Here is a 19,281-nt window from a genome sequence, read left to right as displayed (position 1 = left end):
GTCATGTGGAAACTTTGACTGCAAATAACTCCTTGGAACACGTGCTTTCAAGGGGAAAAAAAGTGTTTTAATTGGCATAGGGTCTGCTCTGAAGGCGGCAGATAAGATGTATGACTTCTTTCAGTATTATGAAAAATGATTGCATTTTTGTGTGACGGCAGTTGTGTGTACACAACCCCAAATGTGGACAGGAGGAGGAGGCATAGTGTACTGTGAAATGTCTGTTTTCCAAAAAGGTCTCCACAGAAAATTGTACTTGCAGTCTCACTGACTGTATATGTTTAACATTGTCTTGTGGTGTCCTGCATATTTTCTTTTTTTATTACTGTGCACCACGTTTATATCTCCTGCGGACAAAACAGCCAATAGTCACGATGTTGACCTAGTCCACTAAATATGGTGTTTAGGAGATTTCCACTGTTAAATTTAAAATGTGTGAAAGAGGACCCTACATCTTCAATACTGTTAATCATTACACTGTCTATTTAATGGTTTGACAGCCTCTGTGGCTCCTCTCATTTCACGTGTTGGGGAGACAGACTGGCAGCAGCGGTAAGCTGAAACCTGGTTGTATTCAGAATGGGATTCATACTTGTAAAAGGAGAATTTTTTTTTAAAGCAAAGGCATGTGCTTTTTCTAAATTAAAATCGGACACATTTTTGTCAAAATAGAATCACCCAGTCTGTGTTCTATGTAGTCATAACTTTGTCTAAAGTCAGATGATCATAAAGCTGATTCCAGCTTTCAGTGTTGTTTGGTGGAATAGCTAAATCTGTTCCTGCCATTATTTGTAACATCCTGTTTAGCAGTGGTAACGGTGACCCTCATATAGTGTCCGTCAAAAGTTAATTTGACTAACAGGTTTGTTCCTTTAAGGTGAACATTTGCACATCTGCAAAATGTGGCACCATGGTGGTAGTTTCACACGTGCTTCTCTCATTTGCTACCCATAAGCATAAAATGTATTACTCACAGGATGAGCATGCATAAAATGTATTATTAGCTATTCCTTTCTATCACTCAGCTATCAAGTACTGGACAATCAAAAAATAGAACTGGGCTGTTGTGAGACTGTCTGCATATTGTTTACAGGATATTTCAGATCTGGGGAATATTACCGAGAGTCCGTCACTGTGGCAGTCTGTGCAGCAGCACAGAGGCTGCAGAAACAAAAGCTGTATGTAGGGTTTTCATGTGAAGTGCCAGAAAGGGACAGCCTAAGCAGTCAGTACAAAAGAAGGAACTCCTGTACCTGTCTTAGGCTGTCCCTGGGCAGTCTTTAAGGGAAAAAACTTATTTTTGTAAGAGTTATGAAGTCTGAAGAAGATCCTGAAGATGGAGAAAATATAGTTGGGGATCCAAGCTAAGCAAAGGATGGAACAAAATGAATGCAGGGCAGAAAAAATAGTATATTGCTTAGAGCAGCCTGTTTTGACCTCTGGTTGGGTGCTTGCCTTGTAAACTGCAGCGGTTTGTAACTGAATGCCAGGTAAATTATTTGCTGCTGACAACAAGGAGTCGCAAGTTCTATGATGAGTTGTTGGTTTTCCTGTGCTGCTAGTAACACAGTAGGTATCTTGTATTTCTTATTAATGGAAGAGAGATTTTTTTTTAGTAACCCTTTCTGCACCAGTTTAAATTTTGTAAATATTCAAGCTGTTCCTTACTTTTTATTTAGCATCAGTTATGTCTGTAGCCACTATAATAGTATTTGTTTCTTGTTGGCAGTTTCTACTATAAAAAGGTTAAAATAAAAAACAGTGCTGTGAACCACTTCTTAATTGACAATTACTTGGTTTAGTGGACCATAGTAAATTGACATAATTGAAAATAATCGGTGCAGAAATCACTAACCTTTATATTGTACATTGTTTTCTTAGGACTTGATACTAAACTTTTTTTTGTACTAATCATTCTAAATTTGTGATGATCTTAATTATGGGTATAACGACCTAACATAGTAATGGTTTCATTTGGAGTATTTTTCTCACTTTAAAAGGAGTTTTATTGAGGTGTTTGAATTTGTTCACACTTACAGATGTAAGAGCTTGAAGGTTAAGCCTGAAGATCTTTGACAATTTAAAGCATCTGTCTGCATGCAAAACATTTTATTCAATTCCCTTTGAACCTAACACACTGAATATATTAGAGCAGTGGTTTTCAGCCTTTTTTCATTTGTGGACTCCTAAAAAATGTCAAATGAAGGTTTGACCCCTTTGGAAATCTTAGACATAGTTTGCAGTCCCCTGGGGGTCCGCGGACCACAAGTTGAAAACCACTGTATTAGAGTATTTAGAGGCAGCAAGAGGATGCTCCATATGTAGTCTTTAAAGTATATAAACTTATACATGCAAAGATATTTAGAGTGACAAGAAAAATTGCCAGTTTTCAGAGCAAAACAACTTATCCTCTCCAGGACTAGTGCACTTGCGGGTTTAGTATGGAAGCAGTGACTGGCTTTAGCTGAATACCAAAAAGGCAAAGGTGTTGTAATACAGTAAAATGTAGCTAATTTGGTTGGACTGGGAGAGAAATTCCAAAATAGATTTTAATTGACAAGTCAATGAACAACAAAAGCAAGGGTGTGAATGCATTACAAAACACACTTCACTTTGACAGTTGTTTACTTCTACTTATTTGGTCCTTAATGTACTAATAGTACCTGTTGTTGGTAGGATGTTGAGTAAAAGAGAGATCCATTACAATACAGAATAGAGGTTCCAATCATATTTGCAGCTCCACTGTATAAGGCATTCTGCAGAATAAGTGTCACTTCTTCAAATAGCAAAATGAGACCTTGCTACAGCACACAAGTATCGCTATTGCTAAAGAGGTTACTAGAGACAGCTGTCGTCTTGTATGGATTATCTATACGCGACTTTATTAAACACACTTGGAAAGACCAATGTTCCCTAATGAGGCAAAGTTTTTAGAATTCTAACAGTGTTTTTTTTCTGCCCAAGACTTAACTTGATTTTTTTAAAAACATTTTTTACGTGAATTTGTATTCTTATTTTATGTACCTTTTTTTTCTTGTTTTCCTTCCTTCATGTACATATAAAGACTGACCAGGCTCTCCTGCTTAAAGATCCAGAAATCATAGATTGATGTTTTTGACAATTTAAGACTGGAACAAAATATATTTCTTACAGTGCATAAATTTAAATGTTGCATTAACAATATCAGTTTGCAGTGTTTTTATCGGAGAAAACATAAAAATTCAGCCTCTTTTCTTTGGAAATTTGGTTAGGTTTGCTGAATGCTGGTTTGGTAGAAGATCTGGTTCTCACTAAATCAAGAACTTTAAAACTTGTATTCAGTGACCTGCAGCAGCTGGAAATAGCTCTGTTGTTGTTTTTTAGTGAATTACATAGAGAAGCTAGTCTCTACGGAACCAAACTTGCAGCTAACATTCCATTATAATCCTGATTTTTTTGTCTCTCACCACCTCCTTCTGCCAGCAACTTCACTGATCAGTCTGAAATGTTGCATGCAGGATTTTAGCTCCAAGTGGAATTTTTCTGGAATGAAAAGGGCAATTCAGATAAAGTGATTTGGAGGCATATAGGTCAGTAATGGAAGTGGGTTTCACTTATTGGGATAGACTTCTAATATGTTTTGGCTTGTCAGATCTCTTAGACCAAGTGTGCTGAATCTCTAAATTTGTTGGATTGGGTTGGGTGTTTTGTTTTTTTTGGTTTTGATGAGTGTTGTCTGACTAGTATTGGTGGGTGAATTACTTAGTTATTAAAAATGATTTATGCCTTCTTTACAAAATCTGCATAGCCAAGTATTCTGCAGGCAATTTGAAACAACTCCGTGAACTTCCTCATTTTCAAACTGCTTGAGGAAAGCTAAAATATCTCCACTGTTAATAGGAGAGAGCTGCACAGGGAACCTGATCTTCTCTTGTTTGTTTCCAGCATCAGCTTTTCATTTTGAAATTAGAAAGTTAAGTAGCTGGTTCTTCTATAGTTCAGCCATTACTTTTTTGTGTTGTTTTAATCGGCCAAATTCAACAAGGAATGGAACTCAGATGGGAATCTTGGTGCTGAAGTAAATGTGTGTTGGAGGTGTAAGTTGCCCATAAATTGAGTTTGTGGGTATAAGGGACAAAATAGTGTAATTTGCATCAGTTGGGCATTCAGTTGTGTATATTGCAAGTATAAGTTACTTCTCCAAGGTGCAGGAGAGGAGTGTACCAGGAAAAACAACTTGGAAGTGTGTAAGATAAAAACAGCTACTTATGCCAGCACCACTTCCTTGCAATCCTGTGGTGAGTTTTAGCCATGGAATAAGCGGATATAACAGCCACTTACTTTAACGGAATTTGCACCAGGTAAAACTAAAGATGAATTTTGGTGTCAAATTGGCTACACTTTTATTTTACATAATGCTGAATGCCAAATTGGCGGCAGTTGGAGTATTTTGCCAATCACATTGCTCTCTTCTATTCACTTGATATCCTACGCATAAGGATCATAAATTAAATTTAGTTTAGATATACCCCATTGCATTTTTTCCCACACTACTCCTTTCTTGTATGTGGGGGAAAAGTCTCCCAATCAAAATCTGTAGACACCACTCTATCCTCAATGTTCCTCATTAAACCTCTTGGCTGCTATACAGAAAACTGTATTTGAAAATGTCTAGCTAGAGGTGGCAAGTTGTAATTTTACTACTGCGAATATTCGGTGCTGAAACATCTTATTTTGGTTACTCCTTCCTGCTGCCCACGTACGTTTCATCCACTTGTTATGTCTTGTCTCTTAATTTGTAAGCTCTTTTGGACAGGGGACTGGTATTTACCACACATTAGTTGAGTGGGGCCCCACCCTGGCTTAAGCTTCTAGGACTCGGCTGCAGCATAAATGTTGGATAATAATAAAGAAAGATGCACTCAGAGGTGTGTGTTCATAGTTAGCCCAGAACACAGACTCATCAACCTGTAATTAACTGCTCTGCTGTGTGGTATGGCTCTTGTGTTAAGTTTTTGTTATCATGGAAGTCGCTCCTTCATAAAGATGGCAATAGGTATGTAAACTTTCATATGGCCCCTCCACCCCATTGCAAAATCCTTGTTATGTGACTACCCCCATATATGTATTTTTCAAATGTAAAACTAGTCTCCTGATTTGGGACGTGGCATGGAATCTTAGCTAACTTTTCTGGGGCTACTAACCTATTAAGAGCTGGTCCAAATGCTACTACATTTGCATCCTCACTGTGCTGGGTCGTATTAGGTTATGATTTCATATCCTAGATGTGTATGCAAAATCAAAGATGTGGTCTCTGTATTTTGTGTGTGGAGTCAAACCCTAAAGTGAATTTAGGATGTTGATAGCTTCTGGCTGCAAACTTTGTACTTATCAGATATCCTTCAGTAAAATGTCTTCATCTTGCACTTAAGTAGAATGCAGCATGCAGGCTGGAAAGCTGGCAGAGGCAGAGTCACGATTCTTTAACCTTATGCCCTATGGTTGTTTTCATACTTTCATATTGGATTTTATGCTTTTAATGCAAACTTTTTTGTTTTGTTTCTGGACTTCATAGCACATGGGTCTTTAGAGAAGTCTACAGAATTCTAAGGGGACTTTTCCCCTTAAGTATGTGATATTATATTCTATATAGTTCTTATGTTCTCATCACTGTAGGATGTGGGCATCTTCCTGTAGTGAATTAAGCAGTGTTGTCTACACATCTGTCGCATGGTTTTTCTCTTACGCTTTCTCCAGTGGGAGAACTGTGTGCAGGAGCGTGGTGTCTTTGGTAGGGTTTTTAAGTTACATGCTGCTCTGTGTCTGTAATAGATATTGACAAATTAAACTGTAATTTAATGAAGATTTCTTGCCTGGGAATAGGAGCAAATTATGAGATTAATTTTTTTTATGATGGTAAACTTAATGAGTTCACATTATGCAGTTAACTCACTTGTGGTGGTGGTTTTTTTACTTCTGTCTTTATGCAGCTGAATACAGATTGGAACAAATATGATGATCGGTTGATGAAAGCAGCTGAAAGGGGAGATGTGGAAAAAATTTCATCTATCCTTGCCAAAAAGGGAGTCAATCCTACTAAACTGGATGTGGAAGGGAGATCCGCGTAAGTAATTCCCAAGAATGTAGTGGAGGATGATGGCACAAGTAGTGAAATCTGTTTAGACTGTAAATCTTTCTTCATTATATCACATTTTTACTGATGATGTGTATTACTCTTCCCCATCTGAAACAAACAGACAGCAGATTACAGAATTAGAGTTCCAGAATTACATATCTATTAGAGGTAGAAGATTTTAAGCAAAAGAAGAGTGTACACAAATTCCATACTTTACTAAAATAAGCTCCCCACTGTACCATCCTAGATAGAAATTCGCACTTCATCTAGTCACATACTATTGCTCTGAGGGCTGTCAACCTCCTGTTAGTCAGGTTCATTTAGCAGTACTGGGGAAATAGGAATGCATACTCATTGACATCCGCCCCTCGAAGAGATGTGTGAAGTCCTATTGTGTGAACTGGAAAGGCAAAAAGGTGCAAATCAGTAGAGCCTAGGGTAGCAAAATTGAGATGGTGATAAGCTGAAGGAAGTTATATTGGGCACTGTGAGTGGTTGAGGGGCTTGTAGGGAATTGATTAGGTAAGAGTGGAGTACTCTACAGTATAGCGAGAGGGAGGCTTGAAAAGAGATCTGAAAGCAGGAGAATGGGGAAAGATCAGGAAAACCTACTCAAACAGAAATCTGGGTTGAGTCCATGAATTCAGGAGTCCACAGCATGATAGAGGCTTGCCCATGAAGCCAAAAGTAAGAGATTTAGCCAGTCCAGCAGTGGCTGGCTGTCATTTTTATTTCTTTCCCATTGCACAAACTGAATCTATATATGTAACTGGCTTTTCTTGTTTGTATGTAATCGTATATGGAGTAATTTATCTTCAATTTCTTTAAAACGAACACCTTCCCCCTAAATCTAAACAAATCCCTACCGTGTGTCATCTAAAATGTTTCCTAAACCCCTTTTGGGTTTGCTAATTTAATTCTTTTCATAATGGATGTTATAGGAAAATACAGTTAGTATTTTTAGAATCATCAAAACTAAACTAAAAAGAAGATTTGAAAAGCATTCTCCAGATATTACTGCCAACCATTTTTTCTCAAATTACCGGTGTTGAGACTGTATTTCTAGGTAGTTCAACAGCATTAATACTGTATGATTTGTGGTAGGTAATAATAGGTAAAAGAAATATGCATGTTTGGGTGGAACATTCCTATAGCCATCAAACTTAATAATATCACAGTGTAATCTTTGGCTATCTGCCTGATTCTGCTAACCATTTCAGGTTCTTGAATCCTCTTGTATCATCCTGTCTGAAACAGGAGGGATTCTGGTTACAAACTGAACTACAACCATGGTTGTAAAAGGTGGACCAAACCCAATAGCTCCTCTGGATTGAAGCATCCTTAATAGCCTTTTGAGGGAATTTCCAAGCCTATGGCGTACTCTATCTTTCTGCAGCCCCCTCAGCATTAAAAATAGTGGGATCCAGCAGCACTACTTTTGGGGCCCCAGTGCTACCTTGTATCTTTACTGTACTTATCAAATCCCAGAATGCATTAGCAAATACACAAATAAAACTGGAGCTGGGGTTGATCAGAGTGAGAGATGCAGCCAATTGAAAAGCAAGGAACTAGACAGTAAATATAGAGGGAACTGTTAGATTTTGAGGGGAGGAAAGGTAAAGGAGAGAGGAGGATGAGGAATTGCTCTTTACCAGAAGTTATCCTCCATCTTTAAAATTTGGATTGATAGGAGAAGTTTGAGCTGGTTCTTATAACAGTCAGCTTGACCATCCTTCCTCAAGGTATGTTCACAAAAGTTAACAGAAATCCACGCGGCTACAATTTCAAACGGCAGTGATAGAAGTATCATTGCTTTGACTATGCTAATGCTTGATCCTAGTAAATCTGAATCATGATTTGGAAAGGGAAAGCTTATCGATTATTTTACTCATTCTCTGACTCAGGCACAAAAGTAGTGTAGTGTACTGGTTTTATTGAAAGAAATGATGCTTCCTCCTCTCCCTGCCCTCTTCCGCCTCTCTCCCCCCCCCCCCTTTTAATTTGGTCAGGACATGCTACAACACTAGACTTTCCAAGCTCGAACTACATGAGTGAAATCTGGTTTTAACCTACGTAACACTTCACTGTACAACTGTTTATTATTATTATTATTATTATTATTATTATTATTATGAACTCTGCCTCTGTTACCCTTTTTTTTTCTTTTTCTTCTTCTTCCATGCAAAACTAGTCTGTTTAAGCCAAGAAATGCATAGTATCTTTTTTTTTTTCTTTTAGATTTCATGTTGTAGCGTCGAAAGGAAACCTGGATTGTTTGAATACCATTCTTGTACATGGGGTTGATATCGTAGCCAGTGATGCTGCAGGTATGTTTCATTAAAGTTTAAGGGTGGCATGTTCAAAAACACTTGGCATAGGTCTGATTTCTATCCCAAAACAAAATCTACATTAAATGCTTATAACTTGTCCGGTAGTATGGAACAGGCTAAAATAGATGCAGACTTGAGCACGTGTTGAATATCTGCTTGAAATTCTTTGCTTCCTCATGGCTAGAAACATGGCATAGAGAACATGCTTCAGACTGTCTGATTCTGTGTTGGATATAGTTTAGGTTCTCCGAATTGAACAAATTTCCAGGGAATAGAAAAGTTCAACTCAAGAGTTTAAATGATTTTTAAGTACTCTGGCTCCTCTGAATATGGACTTGTGTCTACATTTGCTATTCTAGCTAAGTAAGTCTTAATACATAAAATTTAAAATATGTATGGGAACAGCATGGTTTATGGAGTTTGGAAAAAGTGCTGGGAGAATTTCAAAAGGTTTTGATTCTGAGTAGTATGTAAAACCATGCAGATGCTTCTCTGAATTGCCTTTCGTCCAGTCTAGAAACCGGTCTAGAAATCTCATGGGATTTTCATAACCTTGAAGTTCTATCAAGGTTCTGAATTTAGTAGTGAGAAATGTGGGCATATGAAAACTAAGAAGGTGGTGAAAAGAAGAAATAAACAAAAATTTGGTTATTTTAGCTGTCAAATTTCTTGTTCCTTATAAATTACAATATTGCATTATGAATAGTGAAGTATCTGGATACAAGGGAAACATATTAAATGTCTTCATGGTATATTTTATTGCATGTTCATACTGGTAGCCCTACTGTAGTTCCCAATTTAATGCTTTTATGTATATTTAATCCGTAGGGAGAAATGCGTTGCATCTTGCTGCAAAATATGGACATGCTCTTTGTTTGCAAAAGTTATTACAGGTATTGAAGACAGTAAATCAATCTTTGTGCCACATTTTACATTTAGACATAAAAGGGAAGTACGTGTTCTTCAAGAGATGCTGTTAATTTTATAGTTAGTTTAAAAAAAAAATTTAAAGTAGTTTGTGGTATTGCACCTGCCCCTAAATTCCCCTTTTGATTATGTGAATCTCTAGCACATCTGGCACGTAAATACCTTGCAATGCTAGCTACAGAAGTACCATGTGAATGCCTGTTCTCACTTTCAGGTGACATTGTAAATAAGAAGTGGGCAGCATTATCTCCTGTAAATGTAAACAAACTTGTTTCTCTTAGCGATTGGCTGAATAAGAAGTAGGACTGAGTGGACTTGTATGCTCTAAAGTTTTACATTGTTTTGTTTTTTGAGTTCAGTTATGTAACAAAAAAAATCTAGTTTTGTAAGTTGCACTTTCACGATAAAGAGATTGCACTACAGTACTTGTATGAGGTGAATTTAATATTTTGTTTATAATTTTTACAGTGCAAATATTTGTAATAAAAATAATACAAAGTGAGCACTGTACACTTTGTATTCTGTTGTAATTGAAATCATTATATTTAAAAATGTAGAAAAACATCCAAAAATATTTAATAAATTTTAATTGGTATTCTACCCGAGTGCCCTGTAAGCCGCACAGCTGCGTAGCTGCCTATTAAGGGCTGCGGCGGGGAGAGATGCCTCTCCCCCGGCACGGACCGGCCCCAGTGGGGAGAGGCGCCGGCCCCAGTGCCAACCTGCCTCGGACTTGGTGCGGCCGGGGGAGAGGAGCTCCTCCTTTGGCCTGGCTCAGCCCCACCAGAGCTGCTGCGGCTGGGGAGAGGTGCCTGTCCCCAAGCTGCTGCGTTGAGAGAGGGCTGGGAGGAGTTCGTTCTCTCTCTCTCTCTCGCAGCCCCGGGGCAGCCTGCACTCCAAACCCCTCATCCCTGGTCCAACCTCAGAGCCTGCACCCCTCCCATACCCCAACCCTGAGCCCCCTCCCGCATCCCAAACCCCTCATTCCCAGCCCCACCCACGAGCCTTCACCCCTGCTGGGGCACTCACCCCCTGCACCCAATGCTCTGCCCCAGTCCTGAGCCCCCTTCCACAGTCTGAACCCCTCACCCCCCCCCCCCCCCCCCAGCCCTCCCCCCCCACCCACCCCGCCCCCCCCCCCCCCCCTCAACCTTCGCCGGGGCACTCACCCCCTGCACCCAACCCTGAGCCCCCTCCCGCACTCTGAACCCTCGGCCCCACCACATGACTTTTGTTATGTGCACCAATATGAAGGTGATGTGTCACACATCACCTCCACGTTGGTGCACATAACAAAATTCATTCCGCACATGGACATAAAAAATGAGAGGGAACACTCTATTCTACTATTTAACAGTGCAATTAAAACTGCAAATAATCGTGATTAATTTTTGAGTTAATCGCGTGAGTTAACTGCGATTAATCAACAGCCCTTGTTTAAATGTTTTTAGTTCAGTGATTTCTAGTTTTTCCTTGTAAGCCTGAGTGACTTGTGCATTATAAATATTGGAACTAAATCTTAATTGATACATATCTAGTCATTAAGAATTATTCTTTTAACAGTACAATTGTCCAACTGAAAATCTGGATCTTCATGGTAGAACTGCTCTTCATGATGCCGGTAAGCAGTGTTTTTGCCATTCCAGAAACTGCTGCATGAAGCTATTTATTTCAGTTCGTTTTAAAAGGTTCTCCTTTAAATTGTATTTCTCACTGAAAAGGATACTGTATCATAATGTATCTACTGTAGAAGAAATTGGCATAGTTTATTTTTTCCCCTTCAATTGACCTTATTAAACCTGTGGTAGAAAATATTTATCTGAAAAATTTTTCTTATGTCACTCAGCTAATATCTATAGTGTTGAGAAGCACTCATACACGAGTTCTGTTTTCAGGTGCCTAAAATTTTGAGAGAAACTCTTCGGTTGAAATATCTCCTGCTTCTAAGCTAAAAGTGTATCTGTGACTGTGGGGGCAGAGGAAGTGGGGCTTGATAAAATTTTATTCATTTTTAGATCAGTGTGAGGAACTGGATTATTGCTAAAGACCTATTTTTAGATGAGGTTTTGCACTCTTACCCAAATGACTGCTTCTTAAAACTTTGTCCATAGACTTTGTCCTCATAGAGGAAAATGTGCCTTTGACAGGTCATCAATCAGTTTAGAAACAAGAACAAAAGACATTAGAAAACTGCATACAACAAATGAGTTTTTCACTGAAATTTTACAATATGGCAAAAGACGATGCTCTGAACACTGGTGTAAGATGTTAGTAGACTAAGGCTTTGTCTACAATGGCAAGTGAACAACAAAACTTTTGTCGTTTAGAGGTGTTAACTTCTCTTTTGGGTGGGTGTGGTTTTTTTTTTTTTTTTTTTTGCCAAGGAAAAGCACTGGTGTTGACAGGACCGCTCTCCTGCCAACAACGCTACCCCCGCTCGTTGGGGGTGAAAGATTTTTTGTCGGTGGGAGAGCTCTCTCCTGCTGACAGACAGCGGCTACACTGTGTGCCTTTTAGCAGCATGGCTGTAGCAGCATAGCTATGTCGCTAAAAGCTGTGTAGTGTAGACATAACTTTAGATAGTTTAGTCTCGATCAGTCTAAATCTTTCCAAAACTCTGTGCCCCTCCTTAACATTTTGGATATGATTTTGTGTTCATTGCAAATTGCACATGCTTTCAAGAGCATAGAACCAGAGTTCACTGAATCCTAAAGCATAAGACACTCTTCTTTTTGTGTGTGTGTGTGTGTGTGTGTGTGTGTTGAATTTGACTTTCCTCAGAAACAGTGTATTGGAGGCTGTATTCTGGTATTCTGGAGGGATCTTGCACAGATATGCCACAAATGACACTGCTTTCTAATTAAGTTGCCACCTCCAGCATAAGGCTAAGGCCAGTTGTTTAGAATTTTAGTACAGGAACGTTTGTTCCTGCTGGTGAACTTTTCTTGCACTGTAAACTTTTAGATGTATGCTGAAGAATATAGCTGTCACTTTCCTTAGAGTCAATTCAAAAGCACAGCACTATGATCAAAATAGTCAATTACTGAATTCATGTTCTGTAGCAGGGGTCGGCAACCTTTCAGAAGTGGTGTGCCGAGTCTTCATTTATTCACTCTAATTTAAGGTTTCGCCAGTAATACATTTTAACGTTTTTAGAAGGTCTCTCTCTACACGTCTATAATATATACCTAAACTATTGTATGTAAAGTAAATAAGGTTTTTAAAATGTTTAAGAAGCTTCATTTAAAATTAAATTAAAATGCAGAGCCCCCCGGACCGGTGGCCAGGACCCAGGCAGTGTGAGTGCCACTGAAAATCAGCTCGTGTGCTGCCTTCAGCACGCGTGCCATAGGTTGCCTACCTCTGTTCTATAGTTATCTGTGTTGTCCAGCATAGAATAAAATACGAGCATCTCGATTGGGTTTGATTCTAAGTATCTTGCTCCATAGGCTGTGAGCAGCATTCAAGGAGTGCTTAGCTCATGGTAAGGAGTGTATATGGGGGAGTATATGATCAGCAACTCCAGTGGCAAATTAGAAGGCAGCAACAAGTTTGATTCCTTTCTGGTCCTGCTGAGCTGGAGGAATGGTGGCTGCACAGTGGAGCTTGGCAGATGAAGGCTTAAAAGTGGAATCCTAGGCGTACTTGGGACTCCATGGAAGGCTCTCCTCAGACACTTAAACCGCTTTTTCTTTTCTTTGTTCCCAAAAGCTATGTCAGACTGTTCCTCTAGTATTCAGCTACTGTGTGATCATGGTGCCTCAGTGAATGCCAAAGATGGAGTAAGTCACTAGTTATTGCTATCCTTCCTTCTCTTCGGAATCTAATGGAATGCTGTGTGTTTGTTTTTTCCCTCTTTGAGAGTGTGCCCTTTCCCAATTTTTCCTGTTTTCCAGGATGGGAGGACACCCCTAGTGCTGGCCACTCAGATGTGTCGTCCAACAGTATGTCAGCTTCTGATCGACAGGGGAGCTGATGTGAATGCCAGAGACAAACAAAACAGGTAATACATTCCATTGGGATATGTTGGCAGTGTATTTGTATTCTTAAACAGGGATCTCTCAGCTTTCAGGCTTTCAAGTTGTAAAATAAACTTGTTAAGCTGTACAGCTGAAAAATATACTAAATTAAGACTTACTTCAAATGTTGATTAGCCAATTCAAATAATATAAATGAGACCGCATTCACAAAATGCCTGTTTCCACAAACAAAGTCCATAATTTCCATAACAATCTTCTATTTTTCAGTGTACGTATTCCTGGCTCATGCAGTTGAAAGACTGTTGACTTGTGTAGAGAATGTAAACTGGTGCTTATAGTGAACTGGAGAGAAGTAGAGTTGGCAGCTGAAAGACCCAAGTGAAAGGGATTACCTCTTCTCTGAACTCAGGCACTTGTGAAAAAATTCATCTTCACAACATATCCCTTCACGGTGCCCTGTGTTGCCTGTCTGCTGCTCCTCCCCAAGTCACATTTTTAAAAGCACCCAAATCCCATTAAGGCTCATAAGTAGGGTGACCAGATGACTGATTTTATAGGGACAATCCCAATATTTGGGGCTTTTTCTTATATAGGTACCTATTACCCCCCCCCCCCACCTCCCACCCCATCTCGATTTTTCACACTTGCTATCTGGTCATCCTACTCATAAGTGACTTAGTAATTTTTACTCTTGTAATTTTTACCTTGTGCGTTTACACATGTGTTCTGAGTTTCATGCACAGCCACTTCTTCCCCAGGTATTTCTGCTTGGATTATAAATACACTATGCTGAGGGGTGGGCATGGGGCGTGTCTTGGGTAGAATATGGGAGCTTGCAACAATACTTTTGAAAGGTGCATATGCACTTGTTTGGGTGGGATTACATGTTTCCAGGCACCTTCAGAATTTGGTCTGAGGTTTTTTGTGTGACTCTTTTTTGATACCTTTTTTTCTATAGTATTAGTAACTTGTATGCTGAACTTCTTAGTAAAACTTGAAATGAAGGATGGGATAATAAACCTATGTTTTGAAAATCATGAGCCTCTTGAGGAGAATAAGACTTGGGTTTACTTTCATTTTCTCTGTGAATAAAGCATTTTAGCTCAGTGGTTTTAGTAAAATAATACTTCATGTATTGGTTAAATAGAAAAATCCAGTTACATGAAGATGCATTGAGGAAAGGTTCTTTCTCTAAGCACAGGCTTCTATAATTGAGTTTACAAAAAAGTAGTGATTACTACTTTAAGCTGTCCATTGCAAATATTGTCTCCTTACGTGTCTGGTGTGTGTGTGTGGTCTTTCTCCCTGCCCCCAGGACTGCTCTAATGTTAGGCTGTGAATATGGCTGCAAGGATGCGGTCGAAGTTTTGCTCAAAAATGGTGCAGATGTTAGTTTGGTTGATGCCCTTGGTCATGACTGTTCTTACTATGCCAGAATTGGTGACAATATTGACATTTTGGCCCTAATAAAGACTGCCATTGAGGATTCCAGCAAAGGTATGAAAAGCATTCCTGTATTTGGGAGAGATTTCTCTTCTTTCCTCCTGGGTTTTTTGTTTTCATGCTGCTTATTCCTCTTACGGGGAGTGTTGGCTCTTGAGTGGGCAGATAGTATTAATATAAGCATTATAATGTTTTAAAAAAAATATCTGAAGTACATTTTGTGGACAATGTCTTTTTGGAAATAAGTTTATTCAATATAAGGATGTGATATTGTCACAGTATACGGCATGCTAACCCTGGAGGACAGACTGTCACGTCTATTCAGAATGGGAACATTTAAATTTATCTAATCCTGGGATACTCCGTTGTAATGTTACAAAAGCTAACACTGTATATGATGTAAATATGTTATACATTTGGAAAATAATCAAAAATCGAAATGATACATTTTAAATAAGACTAGTTGTTTAGACCGCTCTTGAAATTGGTATAGCATTATCAATGATAATGAGAAACATTCAATCTTATCAATAGTAAAACTATTTGGATTTGTGATTATTCTTTCAGTTAACAAATCAGAAATACAAATTGGTAATTAAATATTTCCTCTAATATCACTGTTAAATCAATGTCTAACTTGTGTGTGTGTGTGTGTGTGTGTGTGTGTGTGTGTGTGTGTGTATTAAAAACCTTACTTTTGTTGCTTTTTAGCAAAGGAGCTTATGAAGAAAGGACAGCCGGAATATAAGGTAAGACTTTTTTTTCCCCCCCTATGCTAAATGTCTCACTAAATATCTGTCACTGAGGAAGCTCATATGTTCATAAGCATTACTGACACTGCATGTTGTATGCTTGTAAAGGTTTCACTGTGGCAAGATGTTGACCCCATGTCCTCTTTGCCCATGTCTGATGACTGCCTAGAAAGAACACCTTGTTATGATACAGTACTTCTCAGAATGAATAGGGACATCCCTGTTGTTCTGGCCAAATTCTTTGTCAATAAAACCTTTTCTGTTGTCCTGAGCTGCATATGAGCTATTGGTGAGCACAATGGTGGCTGTTTGTACACCATTGCTGCACTGCCACAAAGCTTATGACTTTGCTTGTGTGAAAGACACCGGGGGAATCAAAGTTCTATTCTAAATCCATCCTCAGTAATATTTTCTCTTAAGTGTTTGTTCCATCTAAATGATCCTTTGTGGCTAATGCTGAAATGCTTATACAGAATGTGACTCCCAGGTGTTTCTGGGGTTTCTAACTTTTATTAACGTGCAGTAAACGGTAACACTGCTTTAAATTCCATCCAGTGGGCAAATGACTAAAAGTAATTCATTAGTTAAATTACTGTTTTCTAAAACTTTTTTAAAAAGTTGCTATTGTATATTTCCCCCCACTTGCTGTCTATCAGTCCAGTAGTATAGCACAGCTAGTATGGGAAACATTTCCATGCCTGCTCATAGTTAACCTCACGTTTTAAAAATATTTGCTCAATAGTACTTCATGTTGCCCAGGAGCCTGATTTTTATTTACTCAAATTGCAGGGTCCATGTAATGGAAAATCATTATACTGTGCATCTTTGTGAGCATAAGTGCTGATTTTCTTAATTTGTATGTGGTTATTTTGAAACTTAGCTCTCTAACAGTCTGAATGTATTTGAAGCATGATTCTCAGACCTCTTAAATCGGTTTAGAGAGCTAATGGAAGACTCCCTAGCACAGGGGAATGCTGCAGCGGCGTAAAACCACAATAGCAGCTCATACAACATTTTTGTCTAGGCCACTAATGTATGTAAGTGTGCCTGGGGTGAAGGACACGTGGCATGGCATGGTGATCTCTGACTGCTAGCATAGTTTAGAGTAGGCTCAAAGCAGCTGTAATTAAACATAGGCACTGGTACGGAAGTGACACCCCTCTTCAGCTGCATTCAGTGCTTGTTGGTTGTAGATGACAATCTGGGCCTTGATATTTAAATGATATGCATATTAGTTTGGGGATTTGAAATAAGACTACCACAATTTATCTCTGTAGATTAGATTGCCTGACAAATTTATCTGATTTTTATCCTCTGTGAAATATAGCATAGCAGAGTAAGCGTGAACTAGTAATAACACTGCCCCCCCGTGGGATATATAACGAAGTATAATGCTGATCTCAGTTGGAAAACACTGGGCTTCCATGTTGTATCCAGAAAGTGAAAGAGCATGAGTTTAGTTTGCTTAAATTTACTATTTTATGCTTTAATGCTGCAATAACAGGTTACTAATGTGTCACAGAAACGGAATCAGCTGTATGCACAAGAAGTGAACTTCAAGCAGTATCAGAGGGAACAGCTAAGCATGCAGGTAAATCAGAATAAAAGAGCAGGAAGGGGTTTGTGCTTTGTATATTTTATGTGATAATCAACAAGTCTGATTAAAGATTAGGGTTTTGTTATAAATCACATTGTCTGTTCCTATAAGAGGAATGCAATATTTCAGCTCTCAATATTACTGACATGCAATGTTGCAAGTGTGTGATTTGTTACCCGTCTTTTAAAAAGGGATAAAATCTCTGCAGTGTTTTATCAGACTAAAAAGTTATAAAAAAAAAAAAAAAAGTCTTCCACTTAAAATGCATGCTAATCAGTTCAATCAGACAGCCTAAGGTTGAGCTATTAAACAAAATTTCTCTTTATGTAGACACTGATTCTCTTAGGTGTTGAGTATCGCCTGTAGAGTGAGAGATGAAGGTGTCTACTACTTTTCAGGATTGAGGCAACAGTGAGGGAATTATTGGTTCATAATTGAGTCTTGTACACGGTAGAGAAAATGTAAATTATAAAAGCAAGAAATAGGCCTTACAAAATTTACCTAGTGTTTCCTCATGATTTATGAGGCATACTCTTACTAATTCCACCTGATAACTGTGAGCAGGCCATTTTAAAGCTATTTCTCCCTTTTGTGCCCTATGTCGTATGTAGTGTCTATTTTACAATATGTTCTGCGGGGGCTTTTATTAGTTAAAATAGGTAGATTCTGTAAAGAGCACTCAAATGTTGATAAATGGTAGTGTAATAAGCTAACTTTTATTTCAACCTTTTAAGCATTTCACTGAATTAAGGAAAATATAAAATAAAATACATTAGTAGGTGTCTTACTAGAAAATGAATTTGCTTGCTATAATTGCTAGAATAATCAATGCCATTTCCTTCCTCAGCTTATTAGTATGCCAGAATAGTATTTGAAAAAGGTAAAATAACATAGTGGGGATAACTTTTTAACCTAGGGAAACTAGCCAATTTAAAACTGAGGCTGCCATTATGAAATATTTTAGTATACAACAGAATGACTTGAGATCATAGGTCCCAAAACTGACAATCATGCATACCCTATATTGTAACAACTCTACCGTGAAAGTACCTTACTATGTGCATTGTGAGAAGTTACTGTAATGGTAGCTTAACGCTGAACTTTTAGCTTTTGTCAGTTTAAATAGGTCCTTATTTATTTATTTATTTATTTATTTATTTATTAAATATTTATAAAATGGTCTTTTATTAGTGGATAAAAAATTAAAATGGCCAATAACGTATTTTAGTTTAGAAAGCATGTATATATCTCATTCTGATAAAGGGTACTATGCTAATTGGTAGAATTGCACTTGATTTAAAAAAGACAGAATGCATTTGTTCTGGCTTAATAGGCGTGATTAAGGTTACATCCGATGCACTTCAGGCAAACAGCATGTTAAAAGGCTATCGTGATGCCTCATGCCGATGAAGTGTCTTTTAGATTACATCTTTAAACACAGTGGCTGGGTTTCAGATTTTTTTTTTTAGCACAAGTTGTTTTTTATATGTTGACAGCCAGGAGATAAAAGTAGCTCTTGAAATGCTGTCAGCATTGGAGTATGGACAGAGAAAGATTATATTAAAAACTCTGTGTGTACCACATCCATCCAGGGACAAGCTTCTAGTGGTGGAGAATCTGAAGGCACTTTAAATCATTCTACCTGTAAACTTATCTAAAGTGAGGCTACAGATATGTTACGAATTTTGTTGAACAGTCATTGGTGTTCTGAATGACCATTATAATTATTAGTTAAGACGCCTAAATTTTCTTTGTTTCAGGAACTGGAAGCAGAAAATGAAGATTTGAAAAACCGATTGAGAGAGATTCAACAGGATCACAGAATACTTTTAAACAGAGTCAGTGTATTGGAGCTACAACTGAATGAGGTAAAAATAGATTTTGTATCCTGTTTAAAAACTAACAATCATCTAACTTGAATAACAAAGCCATTCTTTTGAAGTTGGCATAGTACATCAGAATGGCTTTGTCTAAAGTCTTGAAATGGAAATTTCAACAATTCACAGTGAACTGCACATTAAAAAAGGAGCCAGGGATTTATTGGTGGGTTGCTAGTTTTCCTGGTGGATTATTTGATTTAAGAAACCAATAGCCTCTCTGCTCTTATATAGAGCCATCTGTGGGAAACGGAATTACT

General features: G+C 38.2%; 1 protein-coding gene across 2 annotated transcripts in view; it reads left to right on the top strand.

Moving 5' to 3' along the window:
* Positions 1-1,144: 1,144 nt before the first annotated feature.
* The window catches only part of UACA (uveal autoantigen with coiled-coil domains and ankyrin repeats), a 35,569-nt gene continuing 17,432 nt past the window's right edge, over positions 1,145-19,281 (top strand). Inside the window, exons 1-11 of one of the 2 annotated variants that reach the window (XM_024199567.2) lie at positions 1,145-1,569; positions 5,970-6,103; positions 8,354-8,442; positions 9,274-9,338; positions 10,936-10,993; positions 13,084-13,154; positions 13,269-13,375; positions 14,668-14,849; positions 15,507-15,544; positions 17,070-17,138; positions 18,905-19,012. In XM_024199567.2, the coding sequence (XP_024055335.2) occupies positions 1,531-1,569; positions 5,970-6,103; positions 8,354-8,442; positions 9,274-9,338; positions 10,936-10,993; positions 13,084-13,154; positions 13,269-13,375; positions 14,668-14,849; positions 15,507-15,544; positions 17,070-17,138; positions 18,905-19,012 (960 nt within the window). In that variant the 5' untranslated portion in view covers positions 1,145-1,530. Of the gene's footprint in view, positions 1,570-5,969; positions 6,104-8,353; positions 8,443-9,273; positions 9,339-10,935; positions 10,994-13,083; positions 13,155-13,268; positions 13,376-14,667; positions 14,850-15,506; positions 15,545-17,051; positions 17,139-18,904; positions 19,013-19,281 lie in introns of both variants that reach the window. The other variant, XM_024199566.2, reaches the window with a different exon arrangement.

Source organism: Terrapene carolina, unplaced genomic scaffold (genome assembly GCF_002925995.2).
Source record: "Terrapene carolina triunguis isolate 2854851 unplaced genomic scaffold, T_m_triunguis-2.0 Scaffold67, whole genome shotgun sequence".
Classification (NCBI taxonomy): domain Eukaryota; kingdom Metazoa; phylum Chordata; order Testudines; family Emydidae; genus Terrapene; species Terrapene triunguis.
Note: the sequence above shows the minus strand (reverse complement) of the source record. Positions and strands in the feature narration are given on the sequence as shown.